The sequence below is a fragment of the Marmota marmota genome, unplaced genomic scaffold (genome assembly GCF_001458135.2).
Source record: "Marmota marmota marmota unplaced genomic scaffold, marMar, whole genome shotgun sequence".
In the NCBI taxonomy this organism is placed as follows: Eukaryota; Metazoa; Chordata; class Mammalia; order Rodentia; family Sciuridae; genus Marmota; species Marmota marmota.
The window spans coordinates 26,359,630-26,373,913 of NW_026000057.1; the positions used below are offsets into that span (position 1 = coordinate 26,359,630).

At 38.8% G+C, this 14,284-nt stretch overlaps 1 protein-coding gene across 2 annotated transcripts in view; it reads right to left on the minus strand.

Annotated features, from left to right (window-relative positions):
• Unc5c (unc-5 netrin receptor C) overlaps positions 1-14,284 on the minus strand; it is a 344,358-nt gene that overhangs the window by 33,837 nt on the left and 296,237 nt on the right. For both annotated transcript variants that reach the window (XM_048813645.1, XM_048813646.1), the window contains 3 exons: positions 13,711-13,798; positions 4,199-4,367; positions 1,915-2,148 (listed from right to left, as the gene is read on the minus strand). In XM_048813645.1, coding sequence (XP_048669602.1) covers positions 1,915-2,148; positions 4,199-4,367; positions 13,711-13,798 — 491 coding nt within the window. The remainder of the gene's footprint in view (positions 1-1,914; positions 2,149-4,198; positions 4,368-13,710; positions 13,799-14,284) is intronic.

A 14,284-nucleotide genomic window follows, 5' to 3' on the forward strand; every position in this document is an offset into this window, starting at 1 on the left:
CAGAAAGACAAACACTGCATGAGCTCACTTATGTATGGAAAACTAAAGAAGTTGATGTCACAGAAGTAGACAGCAGACAAGTAACTACCAGAGGTGGGCAGGACAGGGGTTGCAAGAGATTGGTACAAAGCCACACCTCTATTTCTAACCGTGCCCGGGTATCTCTGTCTGAATGCCCAATTTAGGCTTCTAATCCAGTATTCTAAAAGAATAAGCACTGTTATAGATGGAATATTTGTATCCTCCAAAATTCATATTTTGTAATCCTAACCCCCAATGTGATGGTATTAAGAGGTAGGGCCTTCAGGGTGGGGTGAGGTGATTAGCGTGGAGCTCTCATGAATGGGACAAGTGTCCTTATAAAAGAGACCCTAGGGAAAACTCTAGTTATCTCTCTACCACGTGAGGACACAGTGAGAAGTTAGCAGTCTGCAACCAGGAAGAGGCTCTTAACAGAGCCCAGCCAAGCTGGCACCCTGATGTCAAGTCTCCAGCGTCCACAAATGTGAGAAAGAACTGTTGTTGAAGCCACCCCATCCTGGGTATTTTGTTATAGCAGCCTTAACCAAGGTTGTAACCACAAAGTTGCTTGTCCCCTGAGTTTACTACCATTGACTTAGAGATACAAGTCTGATCTCTTACTCCACCCACTGAGGTTAGTGACCAGGCCCGATAAAGGCTACTGAACAGGACCTTTTCCCTGTTCCCTTTATCACCCTCTTCTGTTATCATCCCAGCTCTATCCTGCTCTTCTTATTAACTGATTCTCTCTTCCCACTGAAGTCAAACTAATATTTCTTTTTTTTAAATATTTTTTTTCTTAGGTGTAGATGAACACAACACAATACCTTTATTTTTATGTGGTGCTGAGGATCGAACCTGGGTCCCGCTCGCGTTAGGTGAGTGCTCTACCACTGAGCCACAATCCCAGCCCCTCAGACTAATATTTCTAATGTATATTTCTGATCATTCTTTCTTCTATTTAAACCTCTCTCTCTATATATTAACTCAACAGATTGAACCTCAACTCCTCTCACTGATAGTCAAGGTCTCTCTTCATGGGAGGAACCTGTCACTCTAGGCTTCCTGGAATAATATGCCTGCCTAGAGGCATCATTTGCTCTGTGTTTCTGCATGCTGTTTCCTCCACCTGGAAATATTGAATTTTTAGTCGAAACCCTACCTTCCACTTTGGTCAGTTTCAAATGTTAGCTTCTTTTCATCTTTTCTCAAAATAACATGACGCCTCTGTCTCTTGAACTTGCATGAACTTTTGCATCTTGTCTGTGGCATTCATCACATTCTGACTTATCTCCTCATCCTTGCCATACTTCTTTTATTCATCCTTCTAGATCATAACTTTTTCAAAGGCACTTATTATATCCCTTAAAGCTTCAAATGGGATAAAATGAATGGCAATAATCACACCAGGAATTAAGCTCATTTATTCTGCAAAGCAGCAGCCTGTTGTCAAATGCTAACCCTCTCCCTCACAGCCCTCGTAAAAAGAATGGGAAAGCATATAAATGAAGTAGCACACAAGAGGAACATACAGTGTGAGCAATTACGCCAATTTCTTTTATAGGAAGAACACAGCTGAGATAAACATGGAAGCAGATTATTTACCATCCACGGGTCTCCTTGCCAAACTCTTCTACATTTTTCATTAAAAGAAATCAAGGAAGGTAAACAAAAGTAGCCCTTGGGAGGAATCAGCATTAAGGAAACAGCTCATACGTCAGCACGGCCCCAGAGATTTGTCTGTTTCTTTAACTGTGTCCTTTGGGGCGGAATGCACGTGTTCACACACCTGGGTGCATGTGCACAGACAAATCTCCAGGTGTGTTCAGCCACACCAAACCTTGGCTTACAAGTGGAGTGAAGAAGAAGGAGTGCTGGGCAGGAGTCACTTACCTTGAGGGCATCCTGAGTGTCATCCAAACAGTAGACCCGGATGCTGTACTCCAGGGAGGAACAGCAGAGAGGCCCAAAGATGGCTAACTTCAGGCGTTTTGCTGCGGCTTTGGTGGTGGATTGCCCAACCAGGGCATATGTGCTGAGGTTCTCTGTGAGGATGTGGCAGGCCTCTGCATCCAGCTGAATGTAGCAGGGGGTAGTGAAGTTTTCCTCTCCAACCACTACTACATCCTGGAAGAGACAAGGGACAGGGCTTATAATATATATTTCTAAGCCACGGAGGATGCATGCTGGTCGCTGTGGGTGGTGGTAGGCAGAGTAGTCTCCTCTCCCGAGTGCTCATTTTTCTTTATCCTTAGCTATTCCTTTCTTTCTCAGGCCTTTTGATCCTACTACTTCCATTCTTCTTTTTCTTTTTTTTTTAGTTGTAGATGGACATAATGCCTTTATTTTGTTTATTTATTTTTATGTGGTGCTGAGGATTGAACCCAGTGCCTCACACATGGTAGGCAAGCGCTCTACCACTAAGCCCCAGACCCAGACCTCTACTTCCATTCTTAATAATTATCTTCTTTTCTACTCTTCCCTTTGCCACCTATATGCTGATAATGTTCTTTATGTAGAAGTCTTTTACACAGTGCATTTTTTTTTTTTTTTGGTACTGGGGATTGAACCCAGAGTAATTTAACCACTGAACCACATCCCCAACACTTTTTATATTTTATGGAGAGACAGGGTCTCACTGAGTTGCTGAGTCTGGCTTTGAATTTGCAATCCTCCTGCCTCAGCCTCCTGAGCCACTGGGATTATAGGCATGTGCCACCTTCCTTGGCTGTTTTTTTGATCTTCCTAGAATCTACATTACTGGAATCTACATGAAAATCCAAAAGACCTTCATAAGTTACCCTGACTTATGAAAATAAACCTTAGTTTATTTTCTGTTTCTGAGAACTGAATGATTTAATATATTTCTTATTTAATCTAAAAGTATAATGTTTTGCTGTGCCATTATAGCATAGCAGTTTTTCCCTAAAAAACCCATATACTTGAAAAGAATTAGGAAAACTAAGGCCTTATGCCATGCCATCCAATTGCATTCTTTCAAAATTCATCTGCTAGTTACTTTCCAAAGCAGGACACTGCTTTTTTCAAACTCTCTTTCTTGCCACATTTCATGGAAGGCAAGATTTGGCAGGCTTGATGTCTTTAATATACTTTTCTTTGCTGAGTGCAGTGGTGCACAGGCCTATAATCCCAGTAACTTGGGAGGCTGAGGCAGGAGGATTGCAAGTTCAAGGCCAGTCTCAGAAATTTAGCAAGACCTCAATAAAAACAAACAAACAAACAAACAAAAAACCCACAACAGACTGGGGATGTAGCTCAATAACAAACCATTCTGGGTACAATCATCATTATCTCCCCCCCGCCCCCACACACAGAGCATGATCTCCTCATATGACCAAGAGTAGCAGATATCCATAGAAAGAAAACTCTAATTAATTCCAGGATGCCCCCCTACTCTGCTAACTCTACATTCCTAAAATATTAGGGGTTTAAATCTTCAAATATATCTTTAAAAATTTGTTCCCTAAATGAAAAATACCATATGTAATCATGAAGTACATAATATATACTTTGCATATTATACATGTATATGACATACTTATGTGTGTATGTATGTAAATATATATATATAGTATAACATACTTTGTATATTACAACTTCGTATTTCATAATTTTATAAAATATATATATATATATATATATTATATAATGGCATTATTTGATAAAGCATATTCCTCAGATACAGGTGCTAAGTGACAGGTTCTGATGTGAGAAGTGGGGCCCACTGAAGGCCCTGAAGTTATGATGGCAATAGATGTAGAAGGACAAGGTGTCCCAGATTCTCTTCATTCAAAGTAGAGCTTTGGAGACACTTCCTTTCTGTTTTCTCAGGTTAAATTCACAAGACTATATCTTAAATACTTCTCTGCAATTAAGTGCCTAACGTACTCTAACCAAGGTACAATGTGCAATGACTCTCTAACTCCAAATTTAAATAAATTAAAAAAAATAAGAGTGTATGTATGTATGTGTATGTATATGTGCATACACACACACACACACACACACACACACACTACTCAGAAACTAGTCTCTCTCATTTTGAGTACAACCTAAACTTCTCCCCTCATGTTTTGCTTTAGAAATGAAGGCCTCCCATAGTTACTCCTACTGATGTGCATGAATCCCATCTCTACTCTGAAAGAAGCCCCCTCACCTCCCACTGTCCCTGTGCTGTCTGGTTTTTGAGCTGGATCTTCCAGTCTTCTGTATTGGGATCTGCACAGTGATGCAGAGTGAGGATGACGGGGCGGGTCAGCAGGGCTCCCGGAGGCCCACAGCTTACCACTGGGGTCAAGAGCGTCTCAGAGTCTTCCATGGGTGGCCTGGTAGGAGAGCAGAGAACTATGTCAGTGACATTTCATAGTAATTATGTACTGCGGACTTGTTGAGATCTGAGATCTAAAGTTGTACAAACAGTTCAAATAGTTTTCTCTTGGGTTTTTTGGGGGGAGTGAGGCAGAAATAAATGTGAAGACATGCTCTTTATACCAAGGCTTTCATCTTTCAAGACTGGAGGTCTCTATGAAAACAGGGAATTTGCCATCATCTCTTTGATCCCCTCCCTCAGACACAGGTTGCCTTTGGTAGCTTCCTCTGAATATATGTGCTGATACTTTTCAGGATGGAATGAGAAAGAACAGAGTCCTTATGAAGTTATATAACTAGCTTTTCTGATAATACTTGCCATTGGTCTCACAGGGTTTTAAATACTTTTGTGTTTTTAGGACCTAACTTGAAAAATACTTCAAAAAAAAAAATCACTTCAGAATGAGGACACCCTGGAGCTAAACTTAGTCCAAATGACTTTCAGGAATAATTCAGGCTAGTATGGCAGAGTCATTCTTTCAAATATGACCAGAAACACTATAGAACTGTATTTCTATAGAAATTAAAATAAGTTCTCTTTATTTATATATCTCATATTCAGATCTGGGCAGAAAGAACCGCAAAGATCTAAATTCTTTTATTTTATTATTTTTTAAAGACTAACATATTGTTTCCCCAAAAAGATTTTAACCAACAATCAAATGGATAAGTTAACCTATCTTGATAGTTGAGTAGTCATCCCATAAGTGTTAAGTGGATGGTACAAAGTCTCACACCTTGTAAGTGCTGGTTAGCGCAGGGACTAAAACTCATGCCTTCCCAATAACAATGCTCAAGCCACTGTTAGAGTAGCCTGGCCTTAGAAAATGTGGATCCAAAGAATTTCACGATCCTTCAGGAGGCCACTGAACACCACCTTCTATCTAAAGCACAAACCTCTGACAACATGGCTGTGCTTTAGACACATCCACATTGACAGTCCATTGCTACCAAAGGGTCATCCTGTTTATTAAACACTCAAATTTCAAAAAGATCCTTAGCTGGGATGAACACAATCTAGTTTCCTAAAGTTTCTCTTCACCAATCTTTGACCTGTTTTCTAGCCCACTTTGTTTCATATATTTGGAGATTGTTACAACTCCAAAATCTTCATTTCACACCAAACATTCTCATCTTTTTTCAGCATCAACTGGCAAAATATGGTCTCCAGATTTGTTCATTTTCACATGGAAGTTTTACAGTGTCCACGATAGTTTGGGGAATCTTAAAGTGAACTCAATATTCAAATACTATGAGGTACTACTATTTCTTTGATTTGAAATGTGTAGTTATATTCATTCATCATAAAATTGTTCTCTTAGATTACTGATAATCAAGTAATTACTTATAAATATTATTGAGAAGGCTCCAGTTAGAAAGAAAGATGGAGATAGTATGGCTAAGTATCTCCTTTATAAAAAGAGGCAGTGAAGGCCCAAGGAAGTTAAGTAATTTGTTAAAACTAACCACTCTATGTGTTCCTTACATGAATGACTCTTAGGCATACTTTATATTGTTATGTGTTAGTAGTAATGGCTTTTGAATCTAGGTATGGCCATTTAAATTAAGCTTTTTGATTTTACCTTAATAGTCTCACAGTAAATTTCTTAATGTTACGTCTTTCTTCCAAATATTGGCTATATCTGCCAGTCTTTCATCCTTCATAAATCTCATATGCCTGCCATCTGTGCTTTCATCACAATCACTGATAACATTGTAACACAAGAATAAGGCAAGGACAGAAATCTTTTCAAGGACACCACTTGAAAACTCTCTCCCATCTAACATCAATACCTTTGAGTTATTTAGTTCAACCAAATAGAAACCCATTAAAATGTACATTGTCCAGTTGACATCCCCTTTATCTTATTCACATAGATATTAAAAAGGACATATCAAATTCCTTTATAATTGCAATGGCCACTTGAAATTGATTTTTCTCTATTCTTTATCTGTAGTTTATATATTATTTATTACAGCATCTAGAAGTTAGTTTATCTGGCTTACCTTCATTTAACACTCAATGAATGATAGTAGCTATTATTATTTTTAATATTGTTGGAAGACAATTCTCCATGGATTTCTCATATTACTGTGCAGTCTTTAATGTCTTTTCAAGGATGCTTGTAGAACAGTTGCCTTGGAATATAAAAATAGTGTCTGTTCTGGAGCAAATGGCAGGCAGTTCTCCTTCTCATTACAAAGACCCAGGTTTCCTAAGCTCAGAGGTCCTTTACTGGAATCCAACACTTAAGTGTGTAGATGTCATCTGATGCTCTTTGTATCACCCTTTGAGAACCTGGGCTCAGGAAACTAGCACAAAAAGATAATATTCTAGATGACATGATTGCTAACAAACTGTCCTTTGTCTCTGACCCAGGAGTTTTGTATCTTCCATCAGTATCCACAAAACCAAAGTAGCTGACCTCACACCTCACAAGTAAGGTCACATCTTGGAGCAATCACAGATGACAATTATTATCAGTTCTAAAATCTGAATTAAAATTTGGCATTTATTATCCTTAAAAAGTATTAGCTATCACTGCTTCCTCTCTAACTTTAAAATTGCATTCAGATCCACCAACCTATGTCTTTTTCTCTTCCTATTTAGAAACCCCAAACAAACATTACCTACTTTTAGTCTTTTAATATCATCTCCATTCTCTATGAATAACAACAAAGTTTTCTCTATTCAATCTGAAGTTTTCTAGGTACTTGGAAATGTACTTACACTGCACATCATAAGGTTATCAGCGGCAGCTTGAGACCTCATTACTATCCCCTTTTCCACTCTGATTTTCATTTTCTTTTAACCCAGTTTGTCCTCCTTCTTTCCAGTCTGAAATTCATTCTCTTACATGACTGAAGTTTTGCTTTCATTTTGTCATATTTAATATTACACTATCTGCCTTAGGCAGTGACTTTATTATTGCTTAATTCTACTTTTCCTTCCAAGGAGAAAAAAAAATATGCAATGATTGCATTTTCCAGAGCACTGCTCTTACCTTTTAGTTACAAGTGTACCTCAAGAAGTGAGTATTAAACTTTTGAGGAAGGAGCCTAAAGTGGAATCCATTTCAAGTGGCCCTTGCAATATAACTGGAGATTGGAAACATCTGTCTCTCAGTCTGGTGTCAGCAGCCAGTGCTTGAAGGCAGGAAGGATAGGAAGCAGGGGTTCTTCTTGTCATTGAATTGGAACAGAAGGGAGCAGAAGATTCCCTGCTGGGTTGGGGAGCTGTCAGACTGGTATTCTCCAAGCACACCACTGGCATGCAATATTGATGGGCACTGTTCTTGCAGGAGGGATAGCAAGGGAAGCGGGGAGGAAGGAGGGACAATGAGTGTCAAAAGAATTTATTAACCCAGTGAGGTGGGAGAATGTAATGAATAGGGAAGTGGTGAAGTGGAATTCATAACAGGGGATGAAAAACAAAGAAGAAATAATAAGACACTCAAATGCTTTCAAGATGAAAGAAATCGGCTTGAAATTGGAAACATTTCTGAGCATATACAGAAAGAGTGACTTAGATAAGATTTAACTTCGTGAAACCAAAGGTCAGAGTGTCTAAATTCACTTTTCCTTTATTTATATAAAGGTAGGATATTAAGCATACATAAAACAGTAGAAATTAAATATAACTCTGATTCATGTTTTGTAGAGAAGGGCCTCACTCCATCATGTCTCTTGTGTTATCCAAGCTATTCAAGCAGCCTGTAAATATTAATTGCAGATGAAATGGAGATGAACAGAGAGCAAAAATTAGCTGCAGAAGCAGCAATTAAGTAGAAATTCAGCAATGAACAATGATTAAATTTTAGAGACTTGTTAAAGACCAACAAAGACAATATCATGGTAAATGCTGGATGGGTCCTGAGGCCTCTAGGACAAAGTCCATAAGAGTTTGTTTCTTGTCAGAGATATTTTTCATTTCTTGCTTGCTATTATCAGTGAGGAGAACTTCTACACAGAAGTGCATAATTTACACAATTTCCACATGAACAATTGCATTTGCTGCTCATGGCACACCTGTAAGGTAAAGTGTTTATATTACATTTTTTTTCCAGTATGGTAAACTGATATCCAGAGCTGTTAACATGTTTGCCTAAGGACACAGAGCTAGGCATCAGCAAAGTGAGATTTCAAACACAAGTCATTTTTTTTCTTTCACACAGTGGTGTATTTTGTGTTGCTTGTAATGGGTATAAGGACTTTCTTGTCAGTTTTGTTAGAGCAAAACTCCTTAGAAAGAATAGGTCTCCATCGACCTCTGGGTGGACATGAGACGCACATCTCTTTTGTTAGGTCTCTTGGGATGACAGTCCCACCCTAGGCTCAGCTGCCTTTTCAAGCACACGCCTTCCCACATAACTGGCAACTTGAAATATTTGCACTCTAGGTACCTGACAGGGAATATCTAACTCACTTGCTATCAAAAGCTCAATTGAGCAAAAAACATATTTATGCAAGCCACTCTGAAGGGCATGCCACCATTTCCCCAGACAGGCGGAATCTATCCCAGGATGAAGCCAGAACAACTGAGCATTGTGCTCTGGATGGAATGGCTGGGTCTTTGTGGAATTATTTCACTGAATGTGTGCTTGGGCCTTAGATAATCTGTTTCCACTGAAGGACACTAATAGAAGCAGACCTTGAAACTCATTGCTATTTTTATTATCAGAATGCTGTTGGTTGCATTATCAAAATGTCTTGTTTTTGAGGAATCAGGGAATGATAATTGAGCTTCTGGGCATATTTCACATTTTCCTTTTGAAAGCTTAGAAACAGTCAATTCATGATCTATTACCAGGGAATGTGCAGGGAATTATATCAAATCTATTATATTCCAGCTGCTCACCTGACTTTATCTTATCTTTAATAACCTTACTTTCCCCATTTTCTTATCTTTTTTTCATCCACTTCTTTAAGTTCATCCCTTCCATTGAGACCAAAAGAAAAGAATGTATTTTTTATAAACCACCTTGCAACATTTCTTTATAAGTAGGATTTCAATATATAAACATGGTTCAGAATCAGGAGAGAATGACATTTACATATACCTGTTCTCCGTTGCCTCCACCCTTTAGTCTTTTTATAGCTATTGCTTCAATCATAGGAACTTGGGACTCATGAAAGAGAAAGGAGTCTCTCTACCAAAAAGGAGAAATAACTCTAAGTGTCACTGAGAAATGTCAACTGCTATTTTATAAATTTCGAAACGGTAACATGTCAAAATAAACAAAAAGGATTTAGGCATGATTACTCACCTAAGGGAATTTTGGCCTTCCACTTTATCCTATCAAACACTTTACTATTTCTATTTTATATATATATATATATATATATATATATATGATAGCTTTGGTGGCCTTCCTTAACTCACCTTAAACCATTCTGAAGTGATTTCTACAGGAATGTTGGGGGAAAAAATTCTAAACACTACCAATTCCTACAGGTGACAAACTGTATTTATTATTATTATTGTCTAATTATTTATACACACACAATTGCATTGTACATACAAAATGTGTATTTTTCCTTGTTCTTCCTCTGTCTTTGCATTTTGTTTTAGCATCTGAACTGTTAACCACCTTGGCCATCTTGAAGCTCTCTTTCCCTTTGTTTTTTGAGATCCCCTTATACTGCAGTTGATTGATATCTCCTTATACAAATATTCTTTCATTCAAAAATATTCACTGAGGAGCCCCTTCATGTCAAGTGCAGAGCTGCATGCAAACTCTTTATCTAGTTCCTTATCCTTACAAGTTCAATTTAGTTTCTCTCTTTACACCCAAACCTGAATGGGAATATTTCCCAAAGTTCTTTCTCCAGCTTTCTTCCTTCTGTCCCTACATTTTCTCTGTCACAGACTCATCCACTGCCACGACTGCCCTTGAGTGTCTCTAGTGGACTCCTTATCCCCACTTGCATTCGGAACACCTCTAGTTTGCAGTCCATGATTTCCCGCCTCCAGCCAGTTGCTGCTTCTGAGCTCTTTCTTCTGTTGCTCTGCACATTCTTACAGTGCCCAGGACTTGCATCCTAAATGGATTCTGTGCACTCCTTCTCAACACTGTGGATGAAATTCCTTCCCTTCCTCAATACATTTTACTTTCTGTCCTCTCAGACTCAGGCCTGACTCACTCTTCCCTCTCTCCTCACACCTAGTTTGATGCCACAGCAGAACCAAGCACCCAGCCTTCAGGAAGAGTCTTTGTTTCCTCTATCAATTCGATCACACTGTCGCCAAATCAATCTTTAAAAAGCACCACTATTCCCGTGTCACTTGGCTGCTCAGAAGCCTTCTGTGGCTCCCTACAGTTTACAAAAAAGAGTTCTATTTACTTTTATATTTGGAAATTCTAAATTGATTTTCTTTTCTTTTTGCTTGCCTTTTGATAAAGCCACTGGGAGAACACTAAGGAAAGGGGAAATTAACTTTTATATATATTTTTTCATTGCTGGGGATTGAACCCAGGGCCTCGGGCATGCTAGGCAAGCACTCTACTCTCAAATTGCTTTGCCATAAGAGCTGACAAAGGACAATGTTTCAATCTTAGACTAATTTAAAAAACTTGTTACTAGAAATAAGGTAAAAAGGGCCACATGGTCATGGAACTTGTATCCACAGGGGGAACAGGCTTTGCAACCTCTCTAGATCTATAAAGCAGGAGAGGCAGAAATGCTGGGTGCAGCCTTGGGGCTCCACACCCTCTTTGGTCAGAGCTGGCTTGTCGCATCTCTGGCTCTTGCAGCCTATCCAGCCTTAATGATAAGGTCCCTCTTGTCACATTCACTATGCCACATGCAATTAAGTTCACGCCTCCTGTCAGATAATTCACATCAGCAGATGACCAGCTGGATACCATCCAGCTGGAAACACATCCAATTTTTGATATTATGAAAAGAATCAGAAAGAGGGAGAATAAAGGCAAATATTCAGAATTTTCCTACACATGCCTTGAAATGATACCTATGCCTTCTGATCCTTACCACGTCTTCCTCCAAAGAAGTTCCATCTCCTATCATGTGAGGATGGAAAGGGTCTTTAGTGAGCAACAGACACTCTGTCCACAATGCAGGATCATAAGAAACAGAGGTTTGCTGAGTGCCAGTTCTATGCAGGAGGAATGAACCTAAGAACACCCAGGAGTCCTTGGGGTCAGACGAACCTGGGTTTGAATTCTGCCACCCTTAGTTGCTAACTGGGAAATCTTGACTATGTGACTTAATTTCCCTGAGCCATAGTTTCTTCATCTTCGAAGAGAAGCTCTTCATCACTCGCAGAGCTGCACTGAGGAATTAATGAAGAGTGTGCTGAAGACATTGCAACAAAGCTTTGCATTATTACTATATTAAAACACAATCTTGCCATTGTGCTTTTTACAAGAAAAAATGCATCTATGTCACAATGGAACATGAGTGGAGAGAGGACTTCTCACTTATCTGAGACAACCATCTTCTTGTGTTTGTTCCTTGTTTCATGGTCTCTGGTGCATATTTTCTTTTGAGATCTTGAGCTTTGTCTAGCATCATCTTTATAAACAGGACTTCTTTGTTGCAACCCAAATTCAGTGAAGTGATTCCCTGTGCACCTAACCTTAGGTGGTAGGCACAGCAAGGAGTGATTTATTGTTTTCTTTTCTTTATAGTTAAAAGAAATGGAACCTAAAAGCAGAGTGTCTTGCTTTATCAATTTTATGATTTCTTTTTCCTTCATTTCAAATGCACAATTATCCTGGTTAGAATGCCAACTAAACTTTGGGAAGAAAAACCAGACGAGTTACACATTTTCAGCTTTAGCTGGTGCCTGCAATAGCCCCTTAAGGTCTGATCTTCAGCTGCAGATAATGGTAATCAGATGAACGTAGAGGCCATCAGCCCCTCATGGTTTCTCCAAAAGCACAAGCCAATACTCATTTCTACTTAAACAAATGTCCACGTGGGCAAAAGCCTTGATGGATGGACATATTTAATGCTAACTTTATCCCTGAACAAGAGAAAAAAAATGAATAAAATAAAAGGATCTTGGAGTTTGCTAATTTTTTTTTCTCCTGCTGCAAAAGAAGGAGTTCTGAGGTCTGTGAATGTAGCTTTGCATTGGGAATGAAAAGAATAAATATTTGATGTAGGTAAATACAGGCCTTTAAGTGACTTTCGGTTGCTCAAATTTAAGGCAGGAATAATGCTCAAAGAATTTTATTCTCCTCTTACTCTGGCTATTGTTTGCATAGGTGAAAGTACACCACCTGAGGAAAAAAATGTTCTGGGTCATACCGATTATAAATACCTATCTGTCCACCTGAGTGCATAATAAAGGAGCTCTTTCAGCTACTGAAGACTAAAAATGGATGTTTTTCTGAGGATGAGAGTAGGTTAGAGAAAAGGCATAATGCGTGATAATGATAACCTATTTCTCAATTTGTCACTCACTCTTTGTACTCTGAGCTCAGGACTGAGGAGCCCACACTATTCCCCTCAGGAAGAACAATGGTCATTACATGATGAGGGTCTTCCTTTTTAACAGCGTCTTTTATATTAAGGCTTCTGTGTTCCTTAGAGGCCTCTGAAGGACTATTTAACACACACTTTATGTGGGAACAGATTGAGAAAGACTCCTAATGATTTGTTAAACTTCAAACTGAAAATTGATTTTAGAACTTCTAAACCCCTTGTGTTAATTTTACTTAAAATCATTTCATCTTTGTGATTAGGACCCATTCGAAACACAACCTTTTGATTCCATCTAGTTTTAACCAACCCTTGACCCACTTTGAAAGGCCTGAGTTTGAAATTTAAAAGTACTAAACGTAAGAAGGGGGCTGAAGACACATTGGAAGAGAATCACAAAAAATTCTGTGGGTAAACGTCTGTGCTAAACTGAGGTAGGAGGGGCAGGTCAGGGGTTATGGGTGTCCAATCCTTTGGGACCTTTAACCCTGTAATGGGAACAGGCTAGATTTCTGAATAGGGCCACACAAAGTCAATGTCTCTGTGTGAACTCACACATCTCTCTGGACATTCCAGGGATCACATTTTGACCACTTTTCCCCTGTTAATATGGCCACATGTCTACTTGGAACAAAGATCTTAGGCATTCCACCCATCCTCAAGATCTGCAAAAGTGTCAGAAGCTTCAAAGGTAAAAAGAAGTATAACTTGATCTTTTATGGGTCTAGAGAAAACTGTATGTCATTTAAGACAAAAATATGTTGGGTTTATTGTTTCTCTTGTACAATTCTCCTCCAAGTTAGACTGGTAAAGTCAAGTGCATTAGGGGAAAAAAAAAAGCATATTTACCTCATATTTTCTTTCCTGTGTACAGTCACATACATTTCGTAGACTCTCCCTTGGGGAATGGCCCCAGCGGGAATCAGCAAGCTTACTCCTGAGCAGCAAAAGAAAAAAGCAGTTGTATGAGACCTGTGAATCAAAAGGAAACTTCTAGAAAGAAATGCCTTTGCAGCAAGCAAAAAGTAATGAGGAAATTCTGTGATCACGCAGCACTAAGACTGCTGCTTTTTCTCCAAAGACATGTAAATACTCATAGCTGCCCTGCTTTCCTTCCTTATTGGCCTCTGTAGTTACCACAGTTCCCTCTGAACTGTTATGGAATTACTTAGAGGAATGATTTTTTAAACTCTGGTTTTATTTAAGGAAGAGACAGATGGTTCCACTGTTGTTTTCCTTGTAAAACAAGAGGAAAACCAAAAACTACTATAAACTTTCAAACAGCAGTAATGATCCATTGTTTCTAATTAAAAAAAAAATCTCCACAAGATTCAAAGACAACCTCAACCATATCAAAAAAATTTATTTCTGAAATATCTGGTTAGCATCATGTATTCTACAATGGAATCAGAATTGTTGAGGT